The 18004-nt window shown below is 44.6% G+C and overlaps 1 protein-coding gene across 2 annotated transcripts in view; it reads right to left on the bottom strand.

Annotated features, from left to right (window-relative positions):
• SMARCA2 (SWI/SNF related BAF chromatin remodeling complex subunit ATPase 2) overlaps positions 1 to 18004 on the bottom strand; it is a 124501-nt gene that overhangs the window by 20056 nt on the left and 86441 nt on the right. The window contains exons 1-2 of one of the 2 annotated variants that reach the window (XM_028713246.2): positions 8673 to 8783; positions 6668 to 6885 (exon numbers count right to left, since the gene is read on the bottom strand). In XM_028713246.2, the coding sequence (XP_028569079.1) occupies positions 6668 to 6885; positions 8673 to 8768 (314 nt within the window). In that variant the 5' untranslated portion in view covers positions 8769 to 8783. Of the gene's footprint in view, positions 1 to 6667; positions 6886 to 8672; positions 8784 to 18004 lie in introns of those variants that run through there. The other variant, XM_028713238.2, reaches the window with a different exon arrangement.

Raw genomic sequence — 18004 nt, 5'->3', positions numbered from 1 at the left:
AGCGGTCCCTATTTATCTACTTGCACCCGGGGGTGCTTTTGAACTGCTAGGTTGGCAGGCGCTGGGACCGAACAACGGGAGCGCACCCTGCCGCGGGGATTCGAACCGCCGACCTTTTGATCGGCAAGCCCTAGGCGCTGAGGCTTTTACCCACAGCGCCACCCGCGTCCCCTTTTAAAGTTTTACATGTGTGCTAAAACTCAGTCTAAGTTTTTTATTTCAAAAATCGTTTAGCCACATCAGTTAACAAACATGGATACATATGCTATAACGTTATTGTTTTAGTTAAGTAAATTGTTTAAATTGTCATTAAGGAAATGATTATTTTCCTCCTTCCAATAAAGCACAGCAGAAAAGGTGTCCAAATATAAACACAGTTAACTTACGAAACCTCACAACAATTTCATAATTATCGCTCCATGTATTTCTAATAGTATAACCAAATCAGTAATTTTTGATATAACTGTAAAAACTTATTATTCCAAAATGAAACCTTCATCTGGTTGTAAATATTAAGATATTAAATATTAAGATACTGTAAATATTAAGCAAGAATGAGTCTTTCTCTCTAAAAAGTTATTTAAATGAAGTCTTACTGACTAGTGATTTAAATCGTGATTTAAATTGATTTGATTTAAATCAAATCCACCCTGCTGAGCCATGATACAACTCTCCAAACGGGGCAATCACAAGGAAGCAAGACCAGAGAATACCCCAGGGACATCTCACATTTCCTGACATTGGAAGGAGAGAAACTCCTGCAGAGATGAATATGACCCCGACTTTAAGCGGAGACAATGTCTTGCAGGGTGTCCCTTCTCAAACTTGTAGACGAGGGGTAGTCAACCTTTTTATACCTACTGCCCACTAATGCATCTTTCTTGATGGTCAAATTTTCTTACTGCCCACCAGTGCTCGATGGAAGGAGGATTCAGCTTGTGTCGTAGACCCCCTGTTAGCAATTTCACTCCTCCGATGCTGCATTTGTGATTGGTGTAAATCACATGCCTGTCTGAGAAGAGTGTGGGAAACGTAAACACTCTTATCTCTTCCGCTGTAGGGACTTTACTATGTACTTTCGCTTTTACTTGTGCCTGTTGTTCTCTCGGAGCTGGAGAGAACGGACGCCATTATGCTGTTGTCTGTAAATAAAAGTAAAGGGACCCCTGACCATTAGGTCCAGTCGTGACCGACTCTGGGGTTGCGGCGCTCATCTCGCCGGCGTACAGCTTCCAGGTCATATGGCCAGCATGACTAAGCCGCTTCTGGCGAACCAGAGCAGCGCATGGAAACCTTCCTGCCGCTTACCTTCCTGCCGGAGTGGTACCTATTTATCTACTTTGACGTGCTTTTGAACTGCTAGGTTGGCAGGAGCAGGGACCGAGCAACGGGAGCTCACCCCGTTGCGGGGATTCGAACCTCCGACCTTCTGATCGGAAAGCCCTAGGCTCTGTGGTTTAACCCACAGTGCCACCCGCGTCCCTATGTCTGTAAATAAATAGTAGATTAGGTCTAAGATGTCTCACACTTCTTGCTGTCTTATGCCAGAAGCTTAGTGTCCATACATCATTATGATGTATGTCATTAGAAGCGCACTGGAAGGGAGATGTCTTTTCCAGAGCTGGAAGGATGCTCGGAGTTCTGGGGGCTTGCAGGCATCCCAGGCAGTTTTCCCAACACCCCCTACCACCCACCTGCAATCCGAAAACGCCCACTAGTGGGCGGTAGGGACCAGGTTGACAACCCCTGTTGTGGACAGCATATAGCTTAAAGATGTCGCCAACCGACATGACGCCAACACTGGGGGGGAAAGATGCAACGTGTTTTTCCGCACAACAGCCGATTTTCACAAAAGCTTTACCCAACAGGTTTTTGTTTTGAACCTTCAAAATCACTTCAAGCGTTGCCGAGTTATGAATTACATCTTCCAATGAGCTCCCCTTAAGAAGTTATCTGTTTTGATGCTCTGTCTGGGGACCAGATAACAGGATCAGAATTTCAATATGCACAAAGCCACAAGGGGACACTATTTGTGTGCTATTTCTCAAATCACTCATCTCTCTCATTAAGGGGCTCATATTCACAATCTAGCCGCTCTTACTTGAGTTTGACAAGTTGTGCAATGCAGATACATATCACTGAACCCTTTCTAGAGGAATAAACTTCTACGGGGGATAAACAAATTCATTAACAAATAAATCACAGCAAGGAACACAGAAGTTAGGCAGGATATTCTGCAAGTCGGTTTAAGATAAACTTGGATCACACACCAATGTAGGCTATATGCAAAATCCAAAATATTTCTGATGGTCTGCTTATGTCGGGCAAAAAGGATTTTGAATACAAATTTTATGTTTCCCACCTTACATGTAAAAGTACAAGTAAAATTTGGAATATTCTCATTTCTTTAGGGGGAATACCTGAAAGAATGCAATGGTAAAAAACCAATGCATAGTATATTCAACACAAAACCCCACAAATTCCAGGAAACACAGGGTCATCTATATGCAGAGTTTACTAACGTTTTCATGCTATGGTTGCAAAATTGTCCATATCATCCATATTAAAAAATGTGTTATCTAGGCAGGCTTAAGAAAATATTTAAGCAACAGACTGTTCTTCCAAGATGTCACTGAACCAGTATGTGGCTCAGTAAACCAGGGTTTCCCAAACTTGGGTCTCCAGCAGTTTTTGAACTACAACTCCCATCATCCCTAGCTAGCAGGACCAGCGGTCAGGGATGATGGGAGTTGTAGTCCTAAAACAGGGGAAGACCCAAGTTTGGGAAACCCTGCGATAAACCAAAGTGATGAAAATGAGCCTCGTCTCATCCCAGGGAGTCAGTGTGATGTAGTGGTGAAGAGCAGTGGACTTGTAATCTGGTGAACTGGGTTCGATTCCCTGCTCCTCCACATGCAGCTGCTGGGTGACCTTGTGCTAGTCACAGTTCTCTGAAGTCTCTCGGCCCCACTCACCTCACAGAGTGTTTGTGGTGGGGTTGGAAGGGGAAAAGGGATTGTTAGTCGCTTTGAGACTCCTTCGGGTAGTGATAAAGCGGGATATCAAATCCAAACTCTTCTTCTTCTCTGCGCTGTGGCCATGAGAAAGAGCTGAGAAGCCTTTGCTTCCATTTTTGATTAACTTGACATGCCATCTGAATCTAAAAAGCTGAGCTGTTCTTCAGTACAATTTTCCTTAAACCAGTGGTGTCCAAACCTTTTTCAAAGAGGGCCAGATTTGAGGAAATGAAGGGCCGCGGGGGCCGACCAAACGGACAACCAAAGCTGTTAACCTTTTTTTAAGGACTGAAGTCGTTGTGTTTTGTTTTTTTTAGGATTGAAGCTGTTGAGGTTTTCTTAGGATTTTACCCCAGGAGATAAACTGCCACAGGGACTGGATTAAACCGACCGGCGGGCTGGATTAGGCCCCCGAAACGGACTTTGGACATGCCTACCTTAAACATTTCAACAAGCTGTAGTAAAGATAAACCACTGTTTAATGTTTGGACAGCACCTGATACAGTGTTCCAGGTCTGCCCATCTTGCTTGGGGAGGCAGCTGGGCGACGGCTGGGAGGGGGGCAGATCTAGCCCCCCCCAGGAGCTTAGAATGCTTGCCCCCCACTACCTGGGAAGAATGGGGCTGCCACTGCCCCCTTCAGTGTGCCAGGGCTTCCCATGGCTGTTCCCAGTCCCCTCAAGCAATTGAGAGATGCTGGAGTAGCACCATTTTTTGTTTTGACTCAAGCCACAAAGTGTATTGGGCCAGCTCTGCTGCGATTCATTGAAACCAGGATTGAAAACATCCCATCTCTGCCTCACAGCCACCATGGCTGAGCCCGTGGGAAGTTTAGCATGGCGTCTCCATGTAGCCAAGATGTGGACACCAAATCTGGAACACACCCCGACCTGCCCACAGTGATCCATGCGACGATCACCTCCAGGCTTGACTACTGTAATTCGCTCTACACGGGGCTGCCCTTGAAGCTGTCCCAGAAACTCCAGCGGGTGCAGAATGCTGCAGCAAGGCTCCTCACAGGGTCTCTGCCATGGGAGCATATTCACCCAGTGCTTTTCAAGCTGCATTGGCTCCCGGTGGAGTACAGGGTCAGATTTAAGGTGCTGGTTTTGACTTTTAAAGCCCTTCACGGCCTAGGACCCTCGTACCTACGGGACCGCCTCTCCCAGTATGCCCCACGGAGAGCCTCAAGGTCCATAAATTGCAACACCCTAGTGGTCCCGGGCCCTAAGGAAGTTAGATTGGCTTCAACCAGAACCAGGGCCTTTTCAACACTGGCTCCGGCCTGGTGGAACGCTCTGCCTCATGAGACCAGGGCCCTGCAGGATCTGATTTCTTTCCGCATGGCCTGTAAGACAGAGTTGTTCCGCCTGGCCTTTGGCTTGGAGCCCAATTTGATTCCCTCCCTCTCTTTCTTTTTCCTTTCTCCTCCTGTGATGAGGCTGCATTTTAATGTTTCAGTATTTTAATTGTTGTCTTTTAATCTTGTTTTTAAGTTGTATTCATTCAACTTGCTTTTATTATTGCTTGTTAGCCGCTCTGAGCCCGGCCTTGGCTGGGGAGGGCGGGGTATAAATAATAATAATAATAATAATAATAATAATAATTGTCCTACACAAGAGAAAGCTGTGTTTCTGCTTTTAAAAGGTCCTAGTTTTAGTACCGGCAATCTTTAGAAATGTTAAACTGTGTGTTACTTTTTTAATATAAATACTAAATACCTCAAACACTTTTAAGGATATTCAAAACACTTTCTTTTTACTAGATGCAATGGATGCTGAATGTCACAGTGCTCTCCACCCCAGAGAACTAAAGAATAGTTATGCTCCAGGAATGTATTTTAGCCAGAAACCGATACTTTTGCAAACAAAGCTATGAGGAACCTTTGTCCTGTAAGTGGCACTTATCAGATCCGCTTCCCTGGATATAAACCACTCTGTCTAAACGTGCATTGGATTGTAATGTCAGAATAACAGAAACTGGAGATACCAGCTTCAGCGCTGCCAATATCTCTTTTTAAAAATCTTTCTGAAACGCTCAAGACTGCACTACTAAAATATCTTGCTGGAGTAGATGACATGGTTTGTCAAATGAATGGGAGCTTTCCCCAAGATATTGAAGACCCTGTAGATGTTGTGAATGGCACCCCTAACTGTCAAACCCAACTCCTATCCTCACTACCTAATACATTTTCCCATCACAGCTCAGGACCGCAATACCTTAAGGACCATCTCTTTCCATCTGAACCTACCTGTGATCACCTTCTGAGGCCCTCCTTTGTGTGCCTCCTCCTCGAGAGGTCCGGAGGGTGGCAACACCAGAACAGGGCCTTATCTGTGGTGGCTCCCTATCTGTGGAATGCTCTCCCCAGGGAAGTTCGTTCCTTTTTAACCAGGCCTTTGGTTGATTTGATTGACATCCTATGCCCTTTTAAAATGTGGGGTTTTGGGAGAGGGCGGGTATTGGGTTGCTGTTTTTATTTTGATTATATATTTTGTGGCTTTATATTTTGATTTTGTTCTGTGAACCGCCCCGAGACCTCCAGGTATAGGGCATTATATAAAAAAATAAAATAAAATAAAATAAAATAAAATAAAATAAAATAAAATAAAATAAAATAAAATAAAATAAAATAAAATAAAATAAAATAAAATAAAATAAAATAAAATAAAATAAAATAAATAAAATAAAATAAAATAAAATAAAATAAAATAAAATAAAAAATAAATATTCGCTCTGTGCAAGGAGAGTAATTCCACATTGCCCCTAGTTTCTACTGAAAAATATACTATTAATTCTGCCATCCTCTTGGGAGGGATGGAGCCAGAAGGAGATGCTGCGACACCCCTGTTCTGCTCAGGGCTAGAAACTGAGATAGAAAAGCTAGGAGATCAAGGGCACCTTAAACCAGGTTATGGGCGCAACAATGAAATGTCTACACACACTTTTTAATAACAAGAATACAGTGCTGAAAATGAATGGACTGCAGCTAAAATATCATGTTCGTTTTTCACACGGTCTGGTCCTTCCCCTGCCCACCCCCCTAATATTCTGAAGAGGGTCTCTTCTACAGTCTTCAGAGTAGCTGGAAGTGGGGAGGCAGAAAAAGCTCCTCCTTTCCTTCCACTCTGCAGTTTTAATCTGAAATCTTAGGTGCAGGATTGCGCCCAGAGCTCAGAAACTGTTCACTTTGAATGAAATTCCCCGCCGCAAAATGTGCCTGGAACAAGGGGAGTTTTGAACACTGGTTCTGCTCCATTTTGTCCCCAGTGCTTTTTAATAACTACATGAAACTGTTGAGAAGGAATTTGGAAGTTTGGGCAAGGTGGAATCAGATGACAGGCTGTTCATTTCCTCTCCTAGTCCCTGAGATGCTGTGAAAGCGCTGAATAGATGTGTGGAGGAACTGTGTTTTTTTATGTTACTATTTTACATTTATAGCCCACTTTTAAAACATGGCGGTTTTGTTGGTTCGCTGCCATGGCAGAGCTTTTCTGCCCTGAAAAGTGGCATGAAATAGTTAAATAAATGATGCATTTAATACTGACGCATAAGAATAATACATGTGTGTGTATGAAATACACCTATTTCCGAGCAAGTAAGTCTTTACAAAGAAAACAAGGAACTGGCGTAGGTAAATATGAGCTCACCTGTCTTTGTAATTGATAACAGTATCAATGATGGCGTTCATCTGCTTCGTCAGCTTAGGAGGGTTAGGTGACAATTTCTCCGCCGGTGGCCTTCCTCTCCTCTTTTTCGCCTTCTCTCCATCCTCTTTGCCCGAATCTTTGTCTACATTTCTCCTTCTTTTCCGTTTCTTAAGCCGAACTTCTTCTTCCATTTCCTCCAAGTTGCCGTCTTCGATTGCCTTAATTAGGAAAAGTAGAAAAAATTATTTGCAAAATCGAAGACGCCGATGGATGCTATATATTATAACCTCTGCAAGGTGCAGACAATTTTGAAGGATAAAACGAATCAATCCAGAAACAGAAGTCCAAATATAAATATTAGGGGAAATCAGCGGCGCTAAACGTAAAACCACAGTAACAATTTTGTCGGAGTAATCCATTCAACTGTAGAGCGTTAAGGCCACACCCCAACAAAGGCCACTGAAGCTCCAACTGTCTACATGCACACTCAATGATCAATATATTTTAAAATGTACATTCATACATCATTTTCAATACATATTTATAGACAAAGAAACCATTAAAAAGGGCGGGGAATTCTCTTCGAAAAACATTCACCCGCATACATTATATGAATTTCCCTTTCTGAACAAAGAAGTAACAAACCAGATTCTTTCAATTAGAAATTTTCAAACAGATTTTTCAAATCAGTTCAAATTACACACCTAAAACGCCACGAATGCAATATTCAGCTAAGGTCTTGACCACTGACAATGCAGAAGTGTTGGACAACACATTGTTGTGCAGCAAAGAATACTGGCACTGTGGGAGTGAGGAAAATGACACCACGCAAAGACAAACCAAACAACATTCACTTTTTACCTGCAAATGTGTGCTGTGAACCTCAGGCAGCAGCACTATGCAGTGAGAGGGTGGAAATTGCTACAAAAACAAACCTGTTTTAAAGGAAATCTGTCCACACTGTCTAAGAAATCCATGTGTGACAATCACAGAAGCTGAACTTTCTTTGGTTTAAGAAAACAGAAGGAAAAGCCCAGAGATGTGGGACGGTTTAGTCTTCCAGGACATGAAAATGACAAAGATATTAGAGGGAAGAAAGAAAGAAAGAAAGAAAATCCTGATTTTTAAAAATAAATCACCTCCGTTTTTTGTGCTGAAGGCTTTCTCAAAACACCAATGTTGACATTGTCCCTGTTGCTTTCCTGTGCTCCCTGCAATACATGCACATGATAATCAATCCTTTCTCTCAGAGCTGAAAGAGCTCTAATCATCAGGCAATTACCTTCATTTTTCCACAGCACCAAACATGGCTAATATTTATGAACATGTGAGTGCAACAATCAATACACAAAGAGTGATTGCAGCCCAGGCACAATTTCTTTCACTTGGGCGCAACGTCTCTCTCACCAAAACGTTTTGTGCGCAAAACCTGGTGCACCACACAAAGCAGGCGGGCATGTCAGAGACTGCTTCCTATTCATCCTGCAATGTGGAAATCCACAGACGAACATGAATGCACACACAATCCAGAGGGAGTGCCTGGATGCCAGGCCTGAATCATCAAAAGACAATTTCCATCCTGCTTCCACTGCGTTCGGAGAAGGAGCTGGAGACAGGATGAGTTAGGAGGAGGAGGAGGAGGAAGGAAGAAGGAAGGAAGGAGCAGAAAAAGAAGAAGAAGGAGAAAAAAAGAATTATCTGCACACAAATTCATGAATATTCATTTGGCTCAAGCAGGACACCCCGGTTGCACACATACCAGCAGCTAGCGGAGATTTAAGCAAAGAAAACTGCTCTGCAAATCTCGGAGGCGAGAAAAAGGCTCATCGTAAATGCAGCATGCAAGGCTGTCAACAGTTAATGCCATTGCTCCCCTTAATCCCTCGTTTGTGCACGGAAAAACGCGGCAGCAACACACACCGGCCTGGGATGCGGCGCACACCTAGGCATGCCCGGGATGCCGCTCGACTGAATCTCCACGACAGCAAGGAAAAAGGATATTTACCTTACCAATATCAGCAGCAGGCCGGCTATCGGAAATCACAGTTAGTGGGGATAAAATTAACAAGCCAGCAAAGCAGCGAGCTGCTAGTCTCTTCATCAGCTGATCAGGGGGGGAAAGAGAGCCCGGGAAAGGCTATGTTTTCATACACAAGTAATTTTATTTTACGGAAAATGCAATCCTGAGAGGGTTGTAGGGGCTCAATTCTGCTGTTTCATTCTACCTTCCACAAGGCCTGCAGCCTCCTTCCTCCAGCCTGATTTAATATTGACAAGTACTTATCATATTTCCCCCTTATTATTCCAGGAACTCAAATCAGGAATTATTATTATTATTTTCTTTGGAAAGGGGGGGGGGAGGGCAGTTTCCCGGAAGCTTTTTAATTACAGTACATTAATATTTTTAAAAATCCAAGGGATATAAACACACACTTTTTTTTTAAAAAAAAAAAGCAAAACAGAGAGGCGTGCGTTTTAAAGCTGCACCACACACACAAAGATGCTTCATTGTTCTCTTAAATTTGGAGGTGCAGGGATTGCTAAAAACAGCAGCACTTTGAAAATCTTCCTGATTTAACATGCCTTTGAGACAAAAGCGTAAGGAACGGAATATTTCTGTTTTTAGCATGTGCATCCCGCAAAATACAACATACCCAAATCCCACTGCCACCCTCTCATGCTCTCAGGTGCCACACCTAAAAGGCTGCTTGGATTTGCTGATTTCAAAAGAGATCTGAATAAAAATGATACTGCAGCAGATTATATCATTTTCACCCAGCAGATATATGCATATTAGAATTTATGAGTTCTATAAATTTGTGGGTAGCATATGGATACTGACCATTCTTTTGTGACGACTTCCCAATAATTTAAATTTAACCTCTTATCAGAAGCTGGTATTCTGCATTCTATTGACAATCCATGGAAATTAACACTATTTTAATCAGATCAAAGATTTTCAGTACCAGCTACACAATCCAGTTATAGCAGGTCAAGCCTAACTTGAATTTATTAATGGCATATTTGTTACAGAAGTCAAGTTCACTTTTTAAAAAAGCCAAAATACAACAGAGCATTACCATTCTTAGTCACATGATAATTTCATATATTATGTTGCTTAGAGAATGATTATTCAACAAGTAGGGCTCCTGAGAACTTTGTCTAATTTTATTCCTCAGGGTCATTTTGATTTTTGGCCTCTGGAACTGAAATATCTTGGGGGGGTCTTTGGTTACAAAAGACAATGGATACAAAAACATGATTAGTTCTGAGTCCCTACAAACCTTGGCTTTGGTCCACAAACAAATTTAAACGCATCTTTATTTACAAACACCCACACAAAACACAGTCTGAGCACTCAAAACCACCAATAACTTCCACACCCGAAAACACTGAAATTGCCGAGTTTAATGCTCATACGACCCTATATTAATCAACTTAGCACCTATTACTCCACAATAAAAAAAGGAAAAAAGAGGAGATTTTATACCAGCAGCACAATTTGGTTGCAAAAGGGGTTTGGGATGAAGTTTGGGGACAAGATATGAACAGGTCCTTTGTCCACAAATGCAAGCAAACTGGGAACTCTCCAATTTGCCATTGTTTTCTGTGTTGTCTGAACTGGGAAACTGGGGAAACCAACTTTGGAACAAGCCACAGTATTAACCATTAAGCCACATCCAACTTTGGAACAAGCCACAGTATTAAAACACAGTTCTGAGGTTGTTTTAATATCCTGAAAAAGCATAATTTTCTAGTTTGGGGCGAAATGGTCTACTTGAGCTTCCACGGGAGAAGCAAAAGGCTTGTTCCCATCTCTGCTTCCGGAGACACTCGTCTTAAGCCGCATTTCCTTACCAACTGAACATTTTGCCCAGAATTAACCCAAGGAGGTCGTGGAATTTAAAGGATGGGGGGAAAGGTAAGTGTGTTTGGAAGATGACCAAGGACGTTTCAAGCTCTAGGACAGTGATGGCAAACCTTTTAGCGACCGAGTGCCCAAACTGCAAGCCAAAACCCACTTACCATATGTTTCGCTCCATAAGACGAACTTTTGCCCTCTTAAAATCTAAGGGAAAATGTCTGTGCGTCTTATGGAGCGAATGTGTGGTCCCTGGGGCTGGAGAGAGGGAACCCGGGCTTCCCCCGCCAGCCCTGACAAGCTCTTTGGGGCTGGGGGAAAGCCGGGCATCCCCCACCGCCAGCCCCACGAGCTCTGGGAGCAGCGGGAAGGCTGCGCACAGCCTTTCCGCTGCTCCCCGACCTGCTCTTTGGAGCTGGCGGTGGGGGAAAGCCGGGCTTCCCCCCACCGCCAGCCCCACAAGCTCCTGAGCAGCTCTGGGGTAGCCCGCGAAGCCTCCGCAGGGCAGCGGGGAGCCTTCATCCCGCTGCCCTGGGGAGGCTTCGCGCGGCTATCCCTGGCTTTTGCAGGACGTGGGGGAAGGGACAGAGCGAGGCTCTCTCACTTCCCACAAAAGCCCACAAGAGATGCATATTTTTTTTTCTTGAATCCCCCCCCCCCCAAAAAAAGTAGGTGTGCCTTATGGAGCGAAAAATACGGTATTTATCGCAAAGTGCCAACACGGCAATTTAACCTGTATATCTCATTTTTTCTGTCTGTTTCACATTTCTTCTTTATGACTGCTGTTGTAATAAATAATCCTTCATAAAAGTTATTGCATTATATTCTTCACTAAATTGTTTTTCCACTGATATATAATTTTATGGTATAAACCAGTGCTTTTATTCTAATTTTTTTTTTTTAGGGTACTCTCATTTTGACTCAAGAAAATCAGCACCGGGGGGGGGGGGGGGGGAGGAGACAAATACAGTTCAAATTGGCATGTGTGACATAGGTTCGCCACCACTGCTCTAGGAAGAACTACTCCTTGTGGTATTTTCCAAAGGCTGCCCACCTCAGGGGAACATCTCTCCCAGGGCACGTCGAAAACAGTGGTCCTGACCAGGACAACCTCTGCACCGTGAAAAAGTCCAGGGTGTTCTCCTTCATGTTATCTGTATGGACGGGAGGAAACGAAGGCAAGATCCCAACAGCAAAGAATCAACCAATGGAAAGCCGGGGCGATTTCATGTCTCATTCCCACATTATAGAAAAAGCCAGACAGCAAGGAATTGTGAACCGCCCTGAGACCTCCAGGTATAGGGCTATATATAAATTCAACAAATAAAAGAAAATAAACCTTTCAGCCTTTCTGGGATGTTATTTCATCAACATCTAACACAGTTGTGCAGCTGTACCAGGCTTACTGCAACCGGTCGCAGAAATCGCAATGGCTTCCGTCCGTGAGCTTAAGCCGAGGTTGTCTGGCAACTGAGCCAGGGTTAGCAATACACACCTGAGGCAAGGGGAGGCAACTGCTTCAGGTGGCAGGATCCACAGGTGCAGCAGATCTGGCCTCCAAGGAATGCATTGCTTGTTACTGCTGCCGCTGCAGCCAAATATGCCGCACTTTCCTTGGCGGCTGATGTGCCACGTCCTCAGCGGCAACCCTTGGTGAACGGGAGGGGCTGCTGACCTTCTCCCCTCCCCCCTGGTTCTGATGCAGATATTCACTCCCTGCTTATTCCCTAGCAGGGTTAAGGTTAGGGTTGGCACTATTTTGTGGTTTGCACCAAGTGGCAAAATGCATTGGGTTGGCCCTGGCCTAGAGATTCATCACTGGACAGGAGCAAGGAGCCATTGCCCGGGGATGTGGGGAGTTTGGGGTTTGCCCACAGAGGTTCCTAAAAGGCACAAAGAGAGTATGAAGTGCAATGCATGGAAAGCCACCTCAGCGCATACCTAAAATTACGCTCTCAAAATAAAACTCACGCCAGTTAGCATTCTCTCTTGGGCACTTTTAAAGGACTGGTGTGGCAATTATTCATCTACTTGTATTTAATCTATAGCAGAAGCCCAAATAGGATATGCATGTTTCTACTAGATAAATAAGCTTCTTAGAATGGAGTTTTCTGAAAAAGTAAAAGCAGCCATATTCTGCTTGCAAGTCAAAAAGTTGGGAAAGATAACAGATTATAGTTCTTTAAACATAGTTATGGAAACCACTGGAGTTTTCAAAGGGCCATAACACTCCGGATTCCCTACGGGATCGCATCCCTTGTCCCCCCCCCCCCCCAATCTGCCAAGCACAAATTGCCCCCTGCCCTTTCTTTAAACATAGTTATGGAAACCACTGGAGTTTTCAAAGGGCCATAACACTCCGGATTCCCTACGGGATCGCATCCCTTGTCCCCCCCCCCCCAATCTGCCAAGCACAAATTGCCCCCTGCCCTTTTTGCAAAGGGATAACCATGGTTAAGGGACGCGGGTGGCGCTGTGGGTTAAACCACAGAACTTAGGACTTGCCGATCAGAACGTCGGTGGTTCAAATCCCCATGACAGGTTGAGCTCCCGTTGCTCGGTCCCTGCTCCTGCCAACCTAGCAGTTCGAAAGCACAAAGTGCAAGTAGATAAATAGGTACCGCTCCAGTGGGAAGGTAAATGGCATTTCCTTGCACTGCTCTGGTTCGCCAGAAGCGGCTTAGTCATGCTGGCCATGTTTTTATCATGTTTTTAATACAGTGGTACCTCCATTTGCGGATGGGATCCGTTCTGGAGGTCCGGCCGGATCCCGAGGTTTTCACAACCGGAGGACCACTTCTGTGCATGTGCGCATGGCAAACCCCGGTAAAATACTTGTGGGTTTGCCGCTTTCGCATCCCGAACTTTACGTAACCAGAGGTACTACTGTATTCTGTTGGAAGCCGCACAGAATGGCTGGGGAAACCAGATGGGTGGTGTATAAATATTTCTAACCATGGGTAATGAAAGTTGGTTCTTGAAATTAACCAAAATTAACCCTGGTTCCCTCACAACCCAATGGCACCATGGGAAGAAAAGAGGACAAAGGGCAAGCCTGAGGCTCACAGTGGTCTGGGGTGTGTCCCACCAAACCCTATTTTAGTGGAGAGCTAATGTGACCATAAAGGATACGAGTGGCGCTTTGGTCTAAACCACTGAGCCTCTTGGGCTTGCCGATCGGAAGGTCGGCGGTTCGAATCCCCGTGACGGGGTGAGCTCGCATTGCTTGGTCCCAGCTCTTGCCCACCTAGCAGTTCGAAAGCATGTCAAAGTGCAAGTAGATAAATAGGTACCGCTCCAGCGGGAAGGTAAACGGCGTTTCCGTGTGCTGCTCTGGTTCGCCAGAAGCGGCTTAGTCATGCTGGCCACATGACCCGGAAGCTGTACACCGGCTCCCTTGGCCAGTAAAGCGAGATGAGCGCTGCAACCCCAGAGTCGGTCACGACTGGACCTAATGGTCAGGGGTCCCTTTACCTTTAATGTGACTATACGCTATGCTGACCCAGGGCTAAAACAAACCTAACAGATGCTGGCAGATTGCTGGATTCTTGCAATCATTTTTTGCTCCTAATTTTTATAAGGCCATACTGTTGGTCTTAATTTTAAACATTACTGAACCATACTAGTTAATACCAGAAGCATTCTTCCTTTTAAAAGGTACTCCAAATAAAATTTATTCCAGCTGAAATTGTTCTAAAACAGCAGCTTGGGTGTTCAAAATGGCACAAATGAAGAATTGCCTTTGCCTTCTTTCTTACCCTCCTATGAACAGAAGCGAACAGACTCCACCATTGAGAAAATAGCAACTTGCGGCCGTAACCCACCTTCCAAGCAGTAAAAGTAAATCATTATTGAATTTTCAACTGACTGACAGCTTAGTGGCCAAGTAAAATAAAACTGGCCTTGTAAGATTATGATGTTTTGAGACATAAGGAGTAAGTGCTTTTTCCTTGCTTGGTAATGTTGTTTTGAAAGAAAAGGGTGGCGAAGGGGAAAGGGACACAGGTTCAATTAGACCTGCAATTACAGCAGTGGAGAGCATGAGCATCATCATCTTCATCATCATCAACATCACCATCACCAAACAGATTTATAGCTGCCTTTGTTCCAAAAAGAGATCTGTCCCTTGGTATAATTTTGTGCAGCCCTTCACCTAAGTCCATGTGGGTGGACAGAAAGTTATAAAGGGGGGGGTCGGGAGGGGAAAAGTGGCAAGACAAGAGGGAGAGAAAACAAGGAGTGGCAAAGGGGGGGGGGGAGAGAAGGGGTGCCCCCCCCATATTTGGCTCCAGCTCTGCACACTTTCGGTCAACTGCTATCTCTGAGGGAATGTGACTCACCAGAGAAAGAAGATTCTCCAGCCTTGCTCTACAAAGAGCATAAAATACTTGGAAATCTCACTTTTTCCTAGGCAAAGGCATCGCTCTAAAAGAAACCAGAAACTACCTTATTGATCTCAAAAGAACGGCAGCCACACAAAGGAGTACGGCGCATAAAGGAAAAAATAGATAGGAAGGCGCGTAAATTTGTGGATTTGTTTTAGTCTGTGTGCAATGTCATTTTCCACATTCGTGGATTGCAATTCAAACGATGCGCACGCAACACAATAGACGGATCGTATGCGCCACTCAACCCCCACCCTGTTGCATGTACAATATTCACAAATTGCTTAACGGTGGGACAATGCCGCCTGTTCCCATCTCTGCTCAATGCCTTCAAGCTGACAAGAGAATCCGAGAACCTGAGAGCTGGAAGGGACCCAACGGTCATCTAGTCCAACCCCCTGCAATGCAGGAATCTGAGCTCAAGCATCCCTGACCAAGGGCCATCCAACCTCTGCTTCAAAACCTCCATGAAAGGAAAGCCCACAACCTCCCATGGGAGACCATTTCACTGTCAAACAGCTGTGACTGTCAGAAAGTTATTCCGAATGTTGAGTCGGAATCTACTTTCTTGTAATGTGAAGTCATGGGTTCAAGTCCTACCCTCCAGAGCAGGAGAAAACAAGATTGCTCCATCTTCCATGTGACAGCCCTTGAGATGACTCTCATTTCTCCTCATATCTTTTCCAGAATAAACATGCCCAGCTCCTTCAACCATTCCTTATAAGGCTTGGATTCCAGACTCTTGATCTTCTTGATCTCTGCACACATTCCAGCTTGTCAATATGCTTCTTAAATTGTGGCACCCAGAACTGGACATAGTGCTCCAGGTGTGGTCTGACCAAGGCAGAATAGAGCGGGACTATGACTTCCCTTGGTCTGGACCCTAGACTTCTGCTGATGCAGCCTAGAATAGCTGCATCATCTTCAGCGTGTGGTCCACCAAGACCCCTAGATCCTTTTCAAATGTACTACTGGAAAGCCAGCTGTCCCCCATCCTATATTCGTACACCTGGTTCTTCCTGCCTAAGCGCAGAACCTGACGTTTGTCCCTATTGAAATTAGTTTCGTTAGCTTGGGCCCTGGTCTCCAATGTGTAAGGTCATTTTGAATTCTGATTCTGTCTCCTGCTGCATTCTGCTGATGTTTCCTAAGAACAGTCACTCCTGACCAATTACAGAAGGGGAAATGGACTAGGAAGGATTTTGTGGTGGGTGTTTTCTGGGCAGCCCCTGGTAAGGAGGCGCATATTGTGCGCCGGTGATGTTGAGCACTAGGAAGTAACAGCAAAAAAGGGACCACTGCTGGGAACTCAGTGTCCTCACTTAAAGGCACAAAGCAGGGGTAGAGGCTAGCAAGGGAATGTGCCATAGCTCAGTGGTGCAATTGATGCTTTGCACGCAAAGGATGCACATTTCAATCCAGAGGATCTCCAGGAAGGACTGGGAAAACTCATGCCTGAACACCTGGAGTACAGCTGTCAATCGGAAGTGACCATATTGGAGTAGATAGACCCATGGTCTGATCTGGCAGCAGGGCAGTTTGCGATGGCGTCCCGTGGGGCGGCTGCAGCTGGTGCCGTACGGAGGGTACAGTTGCTAGCTGGGTAGGAGACCAAGTTTGAGATCTTAAACAAACATTAACTGACCAGTGCCAGCAACTATTTTTCTCTCTATTTCCCCTCCCTGCAAGAAGTGAGGTTGCAGGGAACCAGGAAGAGGGCCTTCTCGGTGGTGGCGCCCGCCCTGTGGAATTCCCTCCCAGCAGATGTCAAAGAAATAAACAACTATCTGACTCTTAGAAGACATCTGAAGGCAGCCCTGTTTAGGGAAGTTTTTAATGACTGATGTTTTAATGTATTTTTAATCTCTTGTTGGAAGCTGCCCAGAGTGGCTGGGGAAACCCAGCCAGATGGGCGGGCTATGTATGTATATATGTAATAATATGTATAATAAAATAAAATATATGTAATAATAATAATAATAATAATAATAATAATAATAATAATAATAATTTCTTCTCCCACTTACAAGTCTTTGAAGCCTAACCCCTATTTCTGGAAAGGGGCCGTGTAGATCACCTCTGCCTCAGTGGCCAATGGAAACACACGGCAGCATCACTTCTGCACATCTGCACAAAAGGTTTTCATAGCTGCCATTTACTTGTTAATCCCCCCGATGCAGAAATTGCAGCATGGAAATCTATTTTCCTTTCCAGACAGGGATGCAACTGCATTTGAATTTTCTGGAGTGGCCCCTCTGTCCCAAGCAAGCGAGAGCCAGATGTTTCATCAACATAAGCAACTGACAGGCTAGAGCATTTGGGGATATTGTAATGAGGATCCTCTGAAGAATCAAAACATCTGGACAGATAAGAATTTAAATCTTAAATGGCCTATTCTGTTTCTCATTCTGAGGCAGGCTTTTGGATCTCAGCCTTGTCTAACAGGCATAAGGCCACGAAGACAGAAAGAAAGAATGCCTTTGTAAACTTCTAAGGAAGATTTTAATCATTTCCCCAACCAGACATGTGACACATAGTAATTAGCGATTTACTAAATGGCAAGAAACTGCCTGCATCCAATTAAGAAGTGCTTACAATTATATGAGTGACATGGAGAAAGAGCCAGGCAGAGACACATTTGCAGTGCAGACGGCGTCTGAGCAATACAACCCACCCGAAAAGATTACGTTGACCTTTAACTGGAGTAGGAAATCTTGCTGGACCCAGTTTTATTCTCTGTCAGCGTAATATTTCCTTTTAATAGCAAACTTATTGATGCCGTGCCTATCAACAGGGCAGCAAAATGGGACCATCCATGGACAAGACAAGGGTTTTGAATTCTGTGTACTAAGGGGACTCCAAGGCATGAAAACAGGGAGGGGGCCCAAAAGCTGTAAGTTTCCCTGCCTTCATGAAGCCCCTTACAGTATCCTGAACAATGATGGGAAGCAGAATCAGGAGATGCATCTTTCAAGGCAGCAGCCCTAATCCTGGCTATCCAGGATGTTAGAAAAGCTTTTAAGAGCTCTGACCACTTGGAAACTAAAACAGTACAGTGGTACCTCGGTTTTCCAACAGCTTAGTTCATGA

Source organism: Podarcis muralis, chromosome 17 (assembly GCF_964188315.1).
Source record: "Podarcis muralis chromosome 17, rPodMur119.hap1.1, whole genome shotgun sequence".
NCBI lineage: Eukaryota > Metazoa > Chordata > Lepidosauria > Squamata > Lacertidae > Podarcis > Podarcis muralis.
The sequence above is the reverse complement of the archived record's forward strand: the minus strand, read 5'-3'. Positions and strand labels throughout refer to the sequence as shown.